Source organism: Chelmon rostratus, chromosome 11 (assembly GCF_017976325.1).
Source record: "Chelmon rostratus isolate fCheRos1 chromosome 11, fCheRos1.pri, whole genome shotgun sequence".
NCBI lineage: Eukaryota > Metazoa > Chordata > Actinopteri > Chaetodontiformes > Chaetodontidae > Chelmon > Chelmon rostratus.
In genome coordinates, this window is record NC_055668.1 from 17,154,872 (window position 1) to 17,171,207 (window position 16,336).

The 16,336-nt window shown below is 44.8% G+C and overlaps 1 protein-coding gene across 1 annotated transcript; it reads left to right on the forward strand.

Moving 5' to 3' along the window:
* The first annotated feature begins 1,066 nt into the window (after positions 1–1,066).
* LOC121614106 (carbohydrate sulfotransferase 15-like) lies at positions 1,067–14,533 on the forward strand. The gene is made up of 7 exons (XM_041947885.1): positions 1,067–1,562; positions 2,050–2,389; positions 6,833–6,976; positions 9,348–9,516; positions 9,662–9,818; positions 12,391–12,538; positions 12,711–14,533. The coding sequence occupies exons 1-7, from the start codon at positions 1,173–1,175 to the stop codon at positions 12,899–12,901; spliced, it is 1,539 nt and encodes a 512-aa protein (XP_041803819.1). The 5' UTR covers positions 1,067–1,172; the 3' UTR covers positions 12,902–14,533.
* The last annotated feature ends 1,803 nt before the right edge of the window (positions 14,534–16,336 follow it).

The following is a 16,336-nucleotide window of genomic DNA, read 5'->3' on the forward strand; positions in this document are numbered from 1 at the left end:
GATGATGGGTTTTCATCTCAGTCAATATCCATTGCTGTTTGCTCTCCAGTTTGTGGAAATGCAAAGGCAAAGGCAGTAAGACAATTAGGTCAGAGTAACAGTTGTATTCATTGATGTGCTTTTGAAAACAACAAAGCTAGAACGGGCTTTCCACTTCATCAAACAGAATAAAAAAACAACATTAAAATATGGAAAGTATTGTTTGCAGTATAAGACAAAGGTAAGGAATAGGAATTAGGATCAAAGCAGCACCATTCGTCAATGTCTTTGGTGAACAATTAATGACTGTAGATGTCAGAGCAGCATTCAGTGTTGACCTCTGCGATATTAAGTGTCCATCTCTGTCGACTGATACTTCATTATTTCATTGAATGACAAAATAACGATTTATCTGACCTTGAAAGTGTCAGTAGAGCTTTAGTAGAGTCTTTGCATGTGCTGTATACGTAGCTCTCATCATAAAGTAAGGGATCTCCATCCAGCAGACCTCACACACTCTGCAGCTGACCTCAAATTGTGAAGAGGTGACTTGTGGTATAGAAGGGGGTCTAGACTGAAATTCACATCCTGACACCCCAGAGACTATTTAAAATGTCCATCCCACTTTTCTTGGAGATGACTGAAATACTACTGTGTGCCATGTTTTAGCTGTCAGGAAGGAGTGGATCTAAGGGGAAACTAGGGTGATGGCGGATCTGGCACTGGTGGCGATGGCAGCAGGGGCCCTGGCTCTGGCAGCGGCAGCTCTGGCACTGGTGGCGGCAACAGCGGCAGCTCGGGCACAGGCGGCGGCGGCAGCAACAGCTCAGGCGGCGGTGACAGCTCTGGCACTGGCGGCGACGGCTCTGGCAAACAAAAAATTGCCAGAAAAACACTCCTGAAAACAGAGGAAAATAGCGCTACTATGAAATAAAAACAAGACAAAATAACAAACAAAGAACTGAAAATGGGTAACAAGCAGTAACAAAACGATAAAACTAGACTATAGAAATTACAATAAAAGGAAAACTCCCAGGGAACACCGCACGGACATGAACACAGACAAACCAAGGGATAACACAGACATGAACAGAGACACGGACATGAACAAAGATAACGCAACAAAAAACACTCACTGAGGGACTATGGCAAGATTTTCTATGGAAACGCAGAAGGCCTGATCCTTTTTGTACATGTTTATGGTGCTTCTATGTTTCTTTTACTTTTGGCAAACAAACATGTCTGAAACTCTGCCTCATAAGTGGGTAATGTTGTTGTCGACTCGCCTGGTGAGGTTTTTTTCAAAAGCCAGAGTGGTTTGCTTCCTGGTGGTCTTGACACTGACGCTTCTCATCATTGCTTCCTACAACCTGACGTCGGACAAGAAAAGACTTCCCTTCACCACCTCACCCAATCAGGTCAGGCCTGGTGTCGTCCAGTCAAACACAGCAGCAGCAGCTGAAGTTTCCTCTAAAAACAATTTAATAGACATGAAACAGCTGGTGGAGATCATTAACTCCAAACTGGAATACACACCCAGGAAGGTGCCCGATGAAAAGGATGTCATTGAAAGGGACTCTCATGTACGTAAGTCTGTGGAAAATGGTGAAATTAATTTTTGCTGCACAGTGTTATCCTACATAATTTTGCCTTGTTTATGGCATAAAGCAAGAACAGCTCTGACACGTACACTGAAAATCATAGTTACAGAGGTTTCAGTAAGTCATTAAGTTGAATAACAATTATTGTCATGTGTCAGTGTTAGACACGTGAATATCAAAGCAAAATAATGCAATTCACAGCAACTAACAGTGGCCATATACCGAAGGTGATGATACATCAGTAGCAAAGCTGCAAAATCATGTCATGTGGCCCTAAAATATGGATGTTTTGATGAACTTGCAACCACTTGTATACAATGTTCTGAGAAAAACCGAACTGGGACAAGAATGGAACATAACATCCTCCTCCAATCGTGATTTAGTAAAGGGCTTACACTGTATTTGATAGTATAGCTCTCATTTTGTCCACCCTCTGTCATGTCTAATATTGTTTTGTTCCTCTCTGCAGTTGTTCTCTGTAATTCCTCGTCATTTCCTGCCTGGTGTCAAGAGCCCTTGCTGGTATGAGGAGATCTCCAGTGAACGCAGCACTGATCCATACAGGAATAACCACTATTGTTCTGGCTCACCAACCAGAGAGACTTTATGTGACAAAATGAGGCCAAACTTCCACAAGCACTTACAACACAGAGACGGCAAACTGTTTCGTTTGCGTTGCTTGCCGTACTTCTACATCATTGGCCAACCAAAGTGTGGCACAACTGATCTGTACTCCAGGCTGCGAATGCATCCAGAGGTCCAGTCCAGCATCATAAAGGAACCACACTGGTGGACTTGGCCACGTCCCGGTAAGGAGAGGATGGTGTTTCTAAATGTTCTGATTAAAGTTTGTGCAGCTCATGGATTAAAAGGTGGCTAGAACTGAGGATTGAATTCATCCAAAAGAAAAAAAAGATGGCAGAGAATCCACTAATTTAGATTAGAGGTTCAATCAGTAGTCCTTCAAACAAGAACTTAAAACAATTGCAAATGTTTTATGGTTTAAAGCTCTCAAAGGTGAGAATTTCCATCTTTTCCTGATACATCCATCCATCCATTATCTTCCGCTATCCGAGGCCGGGTCGCGGGGGCAGCAGTCTAAGCAGGGATGCCCAGACTTCCCTCTCCCCAGACACGTCCTCCAGCTCTTCCGGGAGGACCCCGAGGCGTTCCCAGGCCAGCCGAGTGACATAGTCCCTCCAGCGTGTCCTGGGTCTTCCCCGGGGCCTCTTCCCGGTGGGACATGCCCGGAACACCCTCCCAGGAAGGCGTCCAGGAGGCATCCGGTAAAGATGCCCGAGCCACCTCAGCTGGCTCCTCTCGACGTGGAGGAGCAGCGGCTCTACTCTGAGCTCCTCCCGAGTGACAGAGCTCCTCACCCTATCTCTAAAGGAGCGCCCTGCCACCCTGCGGAGGAAACTCATTTCAGCCGCTTGTATCTGAGATCTTGTTCTTTCGGTCATGACCCAAAGTTCATGACCATAGGTGAGGGTGGGAACGTAGATTGACCGGTAAATCGAGAGCTTTGCCTTTTGGCTCAGCTCCTTCTTCACCACGACGGACCGGTACAACGACCGCATTACTGCAGCCGCCGCACCGATCCGCCTGTCAATCTCACGTTCCATCCTTCCCTCACTCGTGAACAAGACCCCAAGATACTTAAACTCCTCCAATTGAGGCAGGAGCTCTCCTCCAACCCGGAGGGGGCAAACCACCCTTTTCCGGTCGAGAACCATGGCCTCGGACTTGGAGGTGCTGATTCTCGTCCCAGCCGCTTCGCACTCGGCTGCAAACCGCCCCAACACATGCTGGAGGTCCTGGTTTGAAGAAGCCAACAGGACAACATCATCCGCAAAAAGCAGAGATGAGATCCTGTGGTCCCCAAACCAGACTCCCTCCGGCCCTTGGCTGCGCCTAGAAATTCTGTCCATAAAAATAATGAACAGAACCGGTGACAAAGGGCAGCCCTGCCGGAGTCCAACTTGCACTGGAAACAGGTCTGACTTACTGCCGGCAATGCGAACCAAGCTCCTACTCCGGTCATACAGAGACCGGACGGCCCGTAGTAAAGGGCCCCGGACTCCATACTCCCGAAGCACCTCCCACAGAATGCCACGAGGGACACGGTCGAATGCCTTCTCCAAATCCACAAAACACATGTGGACTGGTTGGGCAAACTCCCATGAACCCTCAAGCACCCTGCGGAGGGTGTAGAGCTGGTCCAGTGTTCCACGACCAGGACGAAAACCGCATTGTTCCTCCTGAATCCGAGGTTCGACTATCGGCCGAATTCTCCTCTCCAGCACCCTGGAATAGACTTTACCAGGGAGGCTGAGAAGTGTGATCCCCCTATAGTTGGAGCACACCCTCCAGTCCCCCTTCTTAAATAAAGCGACCACCACCCCGGTCTGCCAGTCCAAGGGTACTGTCCCCAACTGCCACGCGATGTTGCAGAGGCGTGTCAGCCAAGACAGCCCCACAACATCCAGAGACTTGAGGTACTCAGGGCGGATCTCATCCACCCCCGGTGCCTTGGCACCGAGGAGCTTCTGAACTACCTCGGTAACCTCAGCCTGAGTAATGGATGAGCCAGCCTCTGGGTCCCCAGCCCCTGCTCCCTCTACGGAAGGCGTGGCAATGGGATTGAGGAGATCCTCAAAGTACTCTTTCCACCGCCCGACAATATCCCCAGTCGAAGTCAACAGCTCCCCGCCTCCACTGTAAACAGTATTGGCAGGGTACTGCTTCCCCCTTCTGAGGCGCCGGACGGTTTGCCAGAATATCCTTGAGGCCGACCGATAATCCTCCTCCATGGCCTCCCCGAACTTTTCCCATACCCGAGTTTTTGCTTCCACAACTGCCCGGGCTGCAGCACGCTTGGCCTGCCGGTACCCGTCAGCTGCCTCAGGAGTCCCACGAACCAACCAGGCTCGATAGGACTCCTTCTTCAGCTTGACGGCATCCCTTACTTCTGGTGTCCACCACCGGGTTCGGGGGTTTCCGCCACGACAGGCACCAGAGACCTTACGGCCACAGCTCCGAACAGCTGCATCAACAATGGAGGTGGAGAACATGGTCCATTCGGACTCAATGTCTCCAACCTCCCTCGGTATCTGGTCCAAGTTCTCCCGGAGGTGTGAGTTGAAAACCCCTCTGACAGATGGTTCCGCCAGACGTTCCCAACAGACCCTCACTACCCGTTTGGGCCTGCCAAGTCTGTCCAGCTTTCTCCTCCGCCAGCGGATCCAACTCACCACCAGGTGGTGATCAGTTGACAGCTCAGCCCCTCTCTTCACCCGAGTGTCCAAGACATACGGCCGAAGGTCAGATGACACGACTACAAAGTCGATCATCGACCTCCGGCCTAGGGTGTCCTGGTGCCACGTGCACTGATGGACACCCTTATGCTTGAACATGGTGTTCGTTATGGACAAACTGTGACTAGCACAGAAGTCCAATAACAGAACACCGCTCGGGTTCAGATCGGGGAGGCCGTTCCTCCCAATCACGCCTCTCCAGGTAACACTGTCGCTGCCCACGTGAGCATTGAAGTCCCCCAGTAAAACAATGGAGTCCCCAGTCGGAGCACTTTCCAGCGCCCCTCCCAGGGACTCCAAGAAGGGTGGGTACTCTACACTGCTGTTCGGCCCGTAGGCCGAAACAACAGTGAGGCACCTGTCCCCAACCCGAAGGCGTAGGGCAGCAACCCTCTCGTTCACCGGGGAAAACTCCAACACATGGCGGCTAAGGTGGGGAGCTATGAGCAAGCCCACACCAGCCCGCCGCCTCTCACCGCGGGCAACTCCAGAGTAGAAGAGAGTCCAGCCTCTCTCAAGGAGTTGGGTTCCAGAACCCAGACTGTGCGTGGAGGTGAGCCCGACTATCTCTAGCCGGTACCGCTCAACCTCCCGCACTAGCTCGGGCTCCTTCCCCCCCAGCGAGGTGACATTCCATGTCCCCATTGCCAGATTCTGAGTCCAGGGATTGGGCCGTCGGGGCCCCCGCCCACGACTGCCACCCAAATCCCAACGCATCGGCCCCTTCTGATCCCTCCTGCGGGTGATGGGCCTACTGGAGGGCGGGCCCACGTCGCTCCTTCGGGCTGTGCCCGGCCGGGCCCCGTGGGCAAAGGCCCGGCCACCAGGCGCTCGCCTGCGAGCCCCGACCCCAGGCCTGGCTCCAGGGTGGGGCCCCGGTAACGCCAATCCGGGCGACGTGGTCTTCCTAGGTCTGTTATACTTTATCATTAGGGCTATTTCCTGATACAGTAAATGTCAATATAGTAAACTGAATATTTTTGGGTATAGACTGTAGGTCAGACGAATCAAGACATTTGTTGATGTCACCTTGTGCTCTAGGATATTGCATTGGGCATTTTCGTAAGTTTTCTTGTGTGTTATTGACCGATTCATTGAAAAAACAAGGCAGATTAATGGATAATGTGCAAAATAAACATTCGTTTCATTCTTAATTTAGTAGTAACTGTGATGTGAAGATCTGCTTTATGTGAGAAACTTTCTTGCAAACATTTCGCCTCTTCGTGACTCGTACTCCTCTGGGAAATAAACTATGTATCTTACAGGACCGAAATAAACAGAATTAATGAGTACTATTGTGTATAATAAACAACAAAAAAAACAATGGAGTCATCAGTTTATGAACCTATTACCCCTTAACTGAATTGTAGGCTCACTGAAATCCACCCCAATTTATTTGCCTCTCATAACATTCGAATAATTTGACAGTCATAAATCATTATATTGATTGGGAAGTGATGACTCCAGACAGTGCTGCAGGGTCTTCCAGATCGTGGATTTCTTGTCGTCCCCCATTTCCACTGGTCTCAGGTTTTGTAAATGTGAAATCAGCAAACAGCTGATGATTTAAACTTGAACTTTCCTGTTGACCTTCCACTGATTTTATCACTGTGTCCAAAGTGAGTTCAGATTTTGTCCTAATCAGATATTCTTTGGATGTTCCTTGAAACAAAAATCATGTTTTCTTAAACTACATACGACTAGATGAATTTGCAACATGATTCTCTGACTCAGAATTCACAATGCAAATGAAATCAAAAGAGCACAATAAATTTCAGTGTATCAGTATGCAAATGTCCAGTTGTTGAGATAAATTGCTAGTCTGCAAGCTCAACCTGATTCAAAGTTTATACAATCCATGAAATGCATTTTCTGGTGAAGAAGTGTATAAAAGAGTAAATAATGAATGATGTTTTGGTGTACTTGTACATGCAGGTTATTTCCATTCCAGAGATGGCCTCAAGGACATTTTTCGTGTGGAAAATTACTTGGATCTGTTTGACGTGGCTGCCCAACACATCCAAGAAGAAATGAATAGAAGCTCATCTGGAGACCACCACAAAACCCAGTTTGTAACAGGTGAACGCATGTGAAAGTGTTGGTGTGTGGGGGTGGGTAAGACTTGGTATTGTTCGTGTCAAAAGATTTAAGTTGCAGTTGTTTTTGTCTCCCTTTCCTTCCTTCTGTCTTCCTTCTTTCCCTCATTCTCAATGGATTTTCCACAAGTGGCTTTGGCCTCAGGAGCACTACAGTGGTGCTGAGATACAACTCTAGATTTAGTGTTAAAGAAGGCAACTCCACTTGAGGTATCAAGAACACACAATTCACAATGAACGAAAGAAAAAACATTTTTGGAGTGACGTGTAGGGTGCAGAGAGACCCAGGAGCGGAAACGGAGAAGGTTAACAGTGATTTATTTCTCAACAAACAGTCAAAGTAAGAACACGAGGCAGGAGATCCACAAACAAAACTCAAAAAAGGAGGTCCAGAGAGTGCTGGGCTGTGCGGGCACGAGAAGCACTGAAAAACAAAAAGAGAGGAGACCAAAATTACTCCACATGAAATACACAACACTGAGAGATCACAATATTACCACAAGCAGGTTAGAGCCGACTGGTACCACGATATGACGGTGTTTTCTCCGGCGTCGAGGAGCGTCTCAGCAGCCTAGAAATAGGCGTCTTGATTGCGGAAGTGATTTCAGGTGTTTCCAATCACTCCTCGACGCCGCAGGGGGAAGGGTGCCTCCAGAGACAGAGAAAGTTAGCCACAAACACAACACAGGAAGTGGACCTTGCAAAATAAGTGCACCGGAAATACAAACCACAACAACGTGGCATTGGATGTTTAAAGGCAACACAAAACAACTTGGTTTTGTAGATTTTATTCTCTGAAAATGACAGAAGAAGAAGAATGAGAGAATAATGGGAAGAATAATTCATAAGAATAAAACGGCTCTCCTTACTTGGCTTGGGTCAAAAAGGTGAAACTCACTTCTGTTTAGATTTCATTTCTCTTCATTTTAGCCTCCTGAATCACAAGTACTTCTGGGTGTTTTTTGCTTTTGTCACACTTTTACTCACTGCTGGCTCCTTTTTTACGTTGTACATTGAGGTATATGGTCAGCTCAAGCATGATCAGGGGTAAACTGATGTCTGGAATGGAGACCACTTTTAGTTGTGGTATGAGAGGTCACGTAGGGTCAGATAAGGAAAAGATAAACCAGAGGTAGTAATGTTTAGGGGGCTATTAGGACTATTAACTTTAGATGTAGACATAGATTGTCACAAAGGAGAACATTCCTCAGTGGGACAATGCCCAGAGCATGATCTGGTCTTTAAGCTAGGGAAAGGTATGGGTGGAGTTAGATAAACAGTCATGCTATATATTGTGTTGTCTGTATGTTAAGGGCAGAGTCTTCTGATCTGACCCTGAAGCTCTCTCGGATGGCCGGCATCTGATCTGATACTGCTTGTTAATAAAGGTCTCTTCAACTCAAGCTTGTATCAGCGGAGTTCTTCCTACATCATCATCATACCACTGCTCAGCAGGACCTGGCTGATAAACTTCAACATCTCTATGGAAACAGAACAATCTTGGCAAGAAGTAAAGAGTTTCCGCAAGCTGCATCATCATTTAAAATGCTATACATGGTGAAATATTTGCCTTTTACAGCCTCTACAAACAATCTCTCCTCATCTCCACCTCCTTCAGTTCAGTCTACTTTGAGCTGAATTGCTGTCACTTGACTGTTCGTCTCAGTATAACCATTCAAGGCTTCTCAGTTGTCCTGAGGAGTGCAGAATTGAATGTTTTTACAGGATGTGGTTAGTACAAACACTTTTTTTGTGGGACAAATTTTAAATGAGACATGTTGAACAAAGTGATGTTGATGAATTATCACCATTTTAACGTTAGATTTGGTTAGTTTTACTGATGAAAGCGTCAGTAGAATGTTCATTCAGAAACTGCTGAAAATTTGATGATACGAAGATAATTTTTGTTATGATAATTTCTGCCGATGATAAATGTTGTAAGTTTGGCCATTATTTCATGAAAACATAGCTGAAAACATGGGGTTCAGATGGTTAAAATTTTAATAGTTGCAACTGCTCTGTCACAGATCTGTTCAAGTGAAGGTCAGGAGGGCATAATGTTCCTAGACGAGGAGAGTGTTTGCATCATATCATGCAAACTGTAGTAAAACTCAACTTTACACTCAACTTTAACTCTACATTATTATGCCTGAGAGTGTGCACTATTCCCTGCATTTTAAAGGTCCAGTGTGGAGGGTTTAGTCGCATCTAGCAGGGAGGATGCAGATTGCAACCAAATGAATACTTTTGCCTCCCCGTCCTGCTATGTTAAAAGTGAAAGGCCCTCTATCTCTGATTATTCAATTACATTTCTGCCAGTAGATCCTCCTAACTCCTACACACTGTTGTTACAGAAGGTGGCACTGAGATGATCAATGTCTTGACATTTGAAGCCAGTCCATCCACTATGTGGGACAACGGAGCCCGGAAGGAGGCAGAACCTGTTTTTCTGACCCAGGACTTCATCCACACACTGCAGCCTGGTGCCAAACTCATTATCATCCTGAGAGATCCAGTAGAGAGGTACTGTGGAGAAATGCACCCACCCATCAGCCTGAAAAGACACAGATTTCACGGATTTGTTTTAATTAATATCTCCTATTATACGTCCAACAAAATGTGCTTATAGTTCCAAGTGGCTTACACCTCTGTTTCTCTCTGTTCCCAGGCTTTATTCTGACTACCTGTATTTTAGGACGGACAAAGAGTCAGTAAAGGACTTCCATCAGAGGGCCATGAAGTCTGTACAGTTGTTTCAGTCCTGTCTGTCTCGGCGGTCACTTGGTTCCTGTGTCTACAACAGAATCCTCCTCAAAGCCATGCCAGTGAGAAGAAATTAAATGTTCCCACTTTTAACTGTCTGAATATCAATATATATATACGAATAATTACAACTTTTAGAAATCTATTTAGTTATACACAATGACAAACACATAATTTCCTTCCTCTCTGGGAATTTGCACCTGTCCTACAAGTGGTTGTAAATGAATATTTCTGCACTGTTGTGCGTCTTGTTCTGTGCAGGGACAAACATGACCAACTAGGTGCCCAATGTCACCTCAGACCCTTCAGCATATTTTCCATCAGCCAGTGCTCCCACAGGACTGAGCCGAGTTATGAGCTCAGTTATGAGTCGGTTGTCACCTCTATTCTCAACATGTAGATGACAGCACTGTTATCCTGAGAGATTCAGGACAGTAAAACGTGACAATCAGCTGGACCTGAAACCATTGAGAACTAAGACAGAATCTGTCTCAAATCTAACAAAAATCATTCAGTGAACCATTATATTGTTTCTGTTTACTCTTCTGCTCTGGATGAGATGAAGATGAAGCTCTGCTTGAGAATAACAGCACAGTGTTAAGTTTCAGTGGGTGGTGTTGTACTGTGCTGCCCTCCTGAGGCCACATGGTGTCAGTGAATCTGGATTAAATATATTTCACTGTTCATTTTACCATTCAGTCAGCAGACAGTCAAAGTATACTATGCAGGGTTTTCCTAAAAGCAATGAAGAGACACAACAGTAATTTCTCTCAATCACTACTTCTGACCCACTAGAAGTGTGTGGCAGTGTATCTGCAGAGACCCTGCCCTCTGCCTGTATTTTCTTGTTTTGTTATCATTTTGCTGTTATAAGGTCATCTTTTGGCTGCAACCTTTGGGCGGTGGGTGTGTAGCCCCCAGCCAATAAGAGCATGTAGGTGAGGTCAGGACTTTATAAGAAACGTGGTGACCAGGGCAACATTGTGATCTGTGTTGTCTGTCTCTGATGTTTGGTAGGCTGCCCTAAATTCTCCTGTCTGGACACAAAAACAAGTAGCTAATGTTGCTGTCGGCTTGTTGCCTGCTGTCTGTCACCTGACACATTATTAGACATTTTAATTACGATATTTTCATGCCACCCAAGTGAGAAAATGTTTGCAATATATCTCCTCATTCAAATTCCTGCAGGTAGTCAGGTACACCGCTCTCGACTTGCTGCCTTATGTTCACTATTCTGTGGCAGCTGTGGTTGGGGATGAGCAGAAGGGGATGTGTACTTCTGGTGGTGGTGAGCTGGGGAAGAGGGGCCAAGTTTGAATGTTTACAATCAGAATCCTGCACAGTATGCCTTTAAACAATGACTCCATGAAGTACACAGACCTTAAAGTCACAAAACTGTTATTGTTGTTACAGCTACAAATTCACTGGTCTGACCTGCAGCATGCTGAAACATCCCTGCACATCAAACAGTGTTTTTATACCACTCATGAGCCGACAGTTTGTTTCTGTGTGTATCAGTTCTGAAGTTCTTGCACCTGTTCACTACACACTGAACAATGTTTTCATTGATTGATTCACCTGCAATTTGGAGACAAATATTTTGGTCTGTTGTGTAGTTGTTGCTTTGAAAGCTCACATATCAAAGTGTTGATTGCAGAGCCCAATGTATAACTGGAACAGTGTCTGTTGTGTCATGATATGTTTCTTCTTTTCCTTTACTTCCTGTGTTTTCCCGCCTTTGTTATTGTCTGATTGGTTTCACCTGTGTGTCATTAGTTGTCTTCCCTTGTGTATTTAAGTCTGTGTCTTCCCTTCCAGCGTCTTGAGTGTTGCCGGTGTTTGTTTGCCATGCCATGCCTCTTGAGAGTGTTTTTGTATTGTCCTTGTTCCCAATCCATGCCAAGTTCATGAGATTGCTTCTTTAGTGTTGTTTACATCTCTAGCCAAGCCACGTTCCTTGTGTATGTTTTCCTAGTCTTGCCACGAATCTTGTAAATGTTCTTCCTGCATCCTCTGGTGTAGTCTGTTTCCATGACATCCTCCATGTATGTGTTTCTTGTGATCTGACTTGGTCTTTAGCCACACCATGTTTCTAGTAAGTGTTTGTTCACTGTTGTTTTTCCATGAGTCATGCCACGTTTTATGGATGTGTTTATTCAGTGTTTCCCTGTGTTGTCTTTTTTCCCTGTCTTCTGCCCATCTACCCTTGTGAGTGTTATTCATAGTCTCGTGACTTTTGCATTTTGGTTACCTTAAACTTGTTAATTTGAACCAGCTCCCCCTCGTGTCTGCGTTTGGGTTCTACCCTTGTTTCCCTGAGAGCCTACCTACCTGACATGATGTTGTGATGAAGTTACTGTAACGTGCATAACGGGGAAAATGATGGTTAAAGACTGAGGCTTGCTATATTGTTCATAGAACAAAACCGAAAATGTGTCCAGGTATTTTGCATTGCATATTTCACTTTATTGGTGGACAATTTAAACAAAAAAAAACTTTGGATTTCCATACATTGTTTGCATTTTTTTGTCCAACACCTGTACGTCTGCTGTTTACTTTGACAAAATATTCTCACCTCAGGACATTTGTAATGTTGACTTGAATTTTATTTTATTTTTATTTTTTTTGCCACAGCTGAGGCTACATGTGGGGTTGTACGTTGTCTTCTTACTGGACTGGCTGACAGTTTTCCATCGGGACCAGATTCTAGTTCTACGACTGGAGGACTATGCAGCCGACAAGAGAGCGACATTACAGAAAGCTTTTGATTTTCTGGGTCTAAGTAAGCATCCAAAAAGCTACAGCAACATACAATTTCTACATTAAAATCTTTACAATAATAGTCTAAAACAGCCAATATATTCCTGGCTGTGTCCTGTATTCATCTGGTTGTTTCTCCCTCAAGTCTTGACTTTTGTATTGAACTGGACTCCCACCTCCCCTCCTCCCTGCAGGTCCTCTGTCAGTGGAGCTGGAGGAAGACGTGATGAAACAGCGTGTGGAAAACAACCGGGGGATGAAGGACAGGGAACTAGGTCCTATGCTTCCAGCCACCAGAGACCTCCTCAGGGAATTTCACCAGCCCTTCAACCATAAACTGGCCAGTGTGTTGGACGACAGCGCCTTCCTGTGGAGTTACCCCTGAAGGGATATGAGTGTGAATGGCTGTGAATGAACACATGAAACCCTTAAAATACACTGTTACATTCCTATAAATTAATTAATCCACACATCTGGATAATGTTTTCATGTTATTATTACTGAGAAGGCTGTGGTGAGAATCATGTGGTGATGGTACTATGATCTGACCTTTTGTATCGAAAAATATCTCCTGTCCCATTAATTATTAAATAATGACTAACTGAAACTTGCAACCAGAGAAAGTTTGAAATATCAAGATGCATCGGTGAATATATAGCCAAAGACTTAAGGCTGTGGACAACAATGGATTTCAGACATCAAGGCCACACTTTAGTCACAGTGATCACAGTGGCATATAGACTGTGTCTACAAATCAGTAACCACTGGGACCAGCACGTCAGAGACGAGAGAAGAAAGTCTCACTGTATTTTTTCCGTAAAAACTAATAACACACACAGGTTGTAAATATATATATTTATTGCTCTGGGAATTCAAGTTTGTGTTATGTGATTCACTTCCTGTTTTATTTTGGTAGATTTCTGTTCATTCCTGGAGTTCCTGTCAAGTTTCCAACCCTTCCTAATCAGCCTGGTGTGTTGCACCTGTGCCCGACTGTTCACCTGCTCCTCCCTATATATACCCTTTGTCTTTCCCCTTTCCCTCTTGCCAGATAACCTTCTTCCCATGTGTGTTGTTATCCAGTGTTTTCTCATGATTCCAGTGTTGTTTGTGTGTGACCCTTTCTGAATTTTGACTAACCTCACTGCCTTTGCCTTTTGATCGAAACTTTATTTATTCAATATAATTACAAAAAGATGCAAGGCAGAATATACCAAAAATACAATAGATAAATCTATAGAGTTACTAAAGTGCTGAAGATTCAAAGGCAAAATTTACATGCAGAAAAAACAACACACAATAATGTTAAGAATAAAAATAATAATTGAGTTTGCTGAAGTGCAGAATAATCAATAGTCAGTTATTTAATCTCCAAATTCAGTGTGTGAAGATTTCTCTCAGATCAAAGGTCGAATATGTGCCATGGCAGGTTCTGTGCTGTATCCAAGGTTTTCCTCCGTCTGAGGTCAGTCAGCACCTGTTTGATGCTCATTACAGCCTGTTGGAAGATCATAGAACTTCTGGTTTTCCACAGTCAAGTACATACAATGCCAATGACCAGTTGAAATAATGCCCTTTTCTGGGAAGGCATCTTTTCTTCCAAGAGTCTGTACATGACTGAGTTGTAGTTCAAGTCAAAGACCAGACCGTGGCTTTGCATCGTAGTCCAGACCATCTGAGCTCTGTAACAGTCCATGAGAAGGTGCTGCTGTGTTTCATGTTCATAAAAGTAAATAATGGGATTTTTTTTTCTGTCACATAACAACTCCATGAGACAACAGCTCGAACGGGGAGTCTGTTCACAGAGATAAGCCAGCGGACATCTCTAATGCTCTCTGAGGAGATTTTATTTTTTAAATTTTCACTTCAGGGCTTTCTGATTCTGCTAAATGTTTATTTAACAGATAATCTCTGTGGGCAGTGATGTGTCCTGATTTATTGGCATGAACGAGGTTCCCTCTGTCATCTGACTGTGATTGTTCATAAATATTACAGAATAGTTCATTATTAAAGTCTATCTATTTGTGATTTCAAGTGTCTTATTGTTTCCTCATTTGCTGCAGATGTGTATTTCATCTGCTTTAAACTGATATATTGATTTATTAATGAGTCAGTCTTCACTGCCTTTGCCCTGCCAGATTCCAGAAGAACGTAACAGTTCAGACTCAGGGTCGTCTCATCATTTAGCTTCTAGCTACAGAAGCTTTTAGCTTAAAATGAAAGAAATTTCTACATTAAAGGTCTGTTTTTCTTTTTATTTATACCACAGTGCTGTCTGTTGATTTTAGTAGCTCTTCATTTATTTCTCGAATGGAAATTATTCATTTGGCAGCAATAATCCATTGCGAGCTCTTGTTTCACTGCAGTCTCATATTTAAGGACTAGCAACAGGGATTACAGCATCATTATGCCACCTGGTTGAATGTTTCTCTTAGGTGTTTGCCATCATGATGTTGTGGAGCTACTCCTTCCTCCAACAACCCAACCCAATTAGGAGTGAGTGGTTCCAAGATATCTGGATCATTCAGGTTGTCAGTTGTGAGAGGGTGGCTGTTTATGATTGAAGCAGCCTTTTTCAACCGCAGGGAAGCGTCACTGGGTTTACAGAGCCGAGTGAGAGTGTAGAGCTGACAACGTTTTTACAGGCCTTGTCTGTCGTTCCCACAGTCCTCAAGCAGAACGTGCATTGTAGTGTCAATCTGAGGGCTGGAATGCGCATGCCTGTGCTCTGGTTCAGTGCGAATGTCTATCCTGTGCTCCAGAGTGTGGGAGTGGGGGTGCATGAGGAGCCAATAGAGGACCCTGGGAACACAGATGCATGAAGAGGATACTTTGGAAATAGAATCTACTAGAATGTACCGACCACCAGACTCCATGAAACCATCAGACTCCAATAGATACTGAAGTCAGGGGTGCCAAGGGAAAACAACAGCTGATGAGACACCTGTAGAATTAAGATAAGAGAGAGGGAACAAGGGAATATGGGGACGTGGCCTGACCTTGTGTCCACGCCCCCGATAATAGTATATAAGATGTACCCCACAGTTTTCCGGTTTTGCTCGGCAGGGCATACTCGGGCCTTGTGATCTGTAAAGAGAATAAAGCTCCCTGGACTCAACTCTTCTGGACTCCGACTCTAATTTCAGACTCTGTGCATTTTCTGAAGAAAGTCTGACTTCTTCTGAGACTTAGAATGTTTAAGATAAAAATGATACAGTTAAGAATAAAGAATTAGGTTGAGAAACAGAATTTGAACCTGATCCAGTCAGAATCTGGTCCGTGACGGGGCAGCAGAAAATCCACGTTAGCATGAGGTGTGGTCAAGACAAAATCACATTGTTTTCCTGCAAGACAGGTTTCCAGTGCCTCAGGACCAACTTCCAGTAGAGCTGCATTCAGCTCCTACAAAGCACCTCCAAAATTGCTACCTTGGTCACATTTCATTTGTCTGACTGAGCCTTCCAGTGCAATTAAGCAACGCATACCATAGATGAAAGCAGTCAGCAGCTCATCTGACGTCTAAATATAAATGGCAGAGAAACAGCATGTACAGAGTGATGACACGTGACCAGACTGGTCACAAAACCTGTTTGAATGCCTGTGCTAAACTGACAACGATGTTCCACCCTAAATAAGCTTGAACACTATAGGACTCATCTTCTTTGTCTGGTATCACTTGTCTTGGTGCTAAAGCTCTCAAACAGTTGTTCACGAAAAAAAGAGACCTGCTTCACAACAGAGGAGCGGTGAGACTTCATCTGTAATTGGTGACTCCAGTGTTTGGCTGTTTCACAGGTAGGTGTGTGTTCATGGTTTGTGG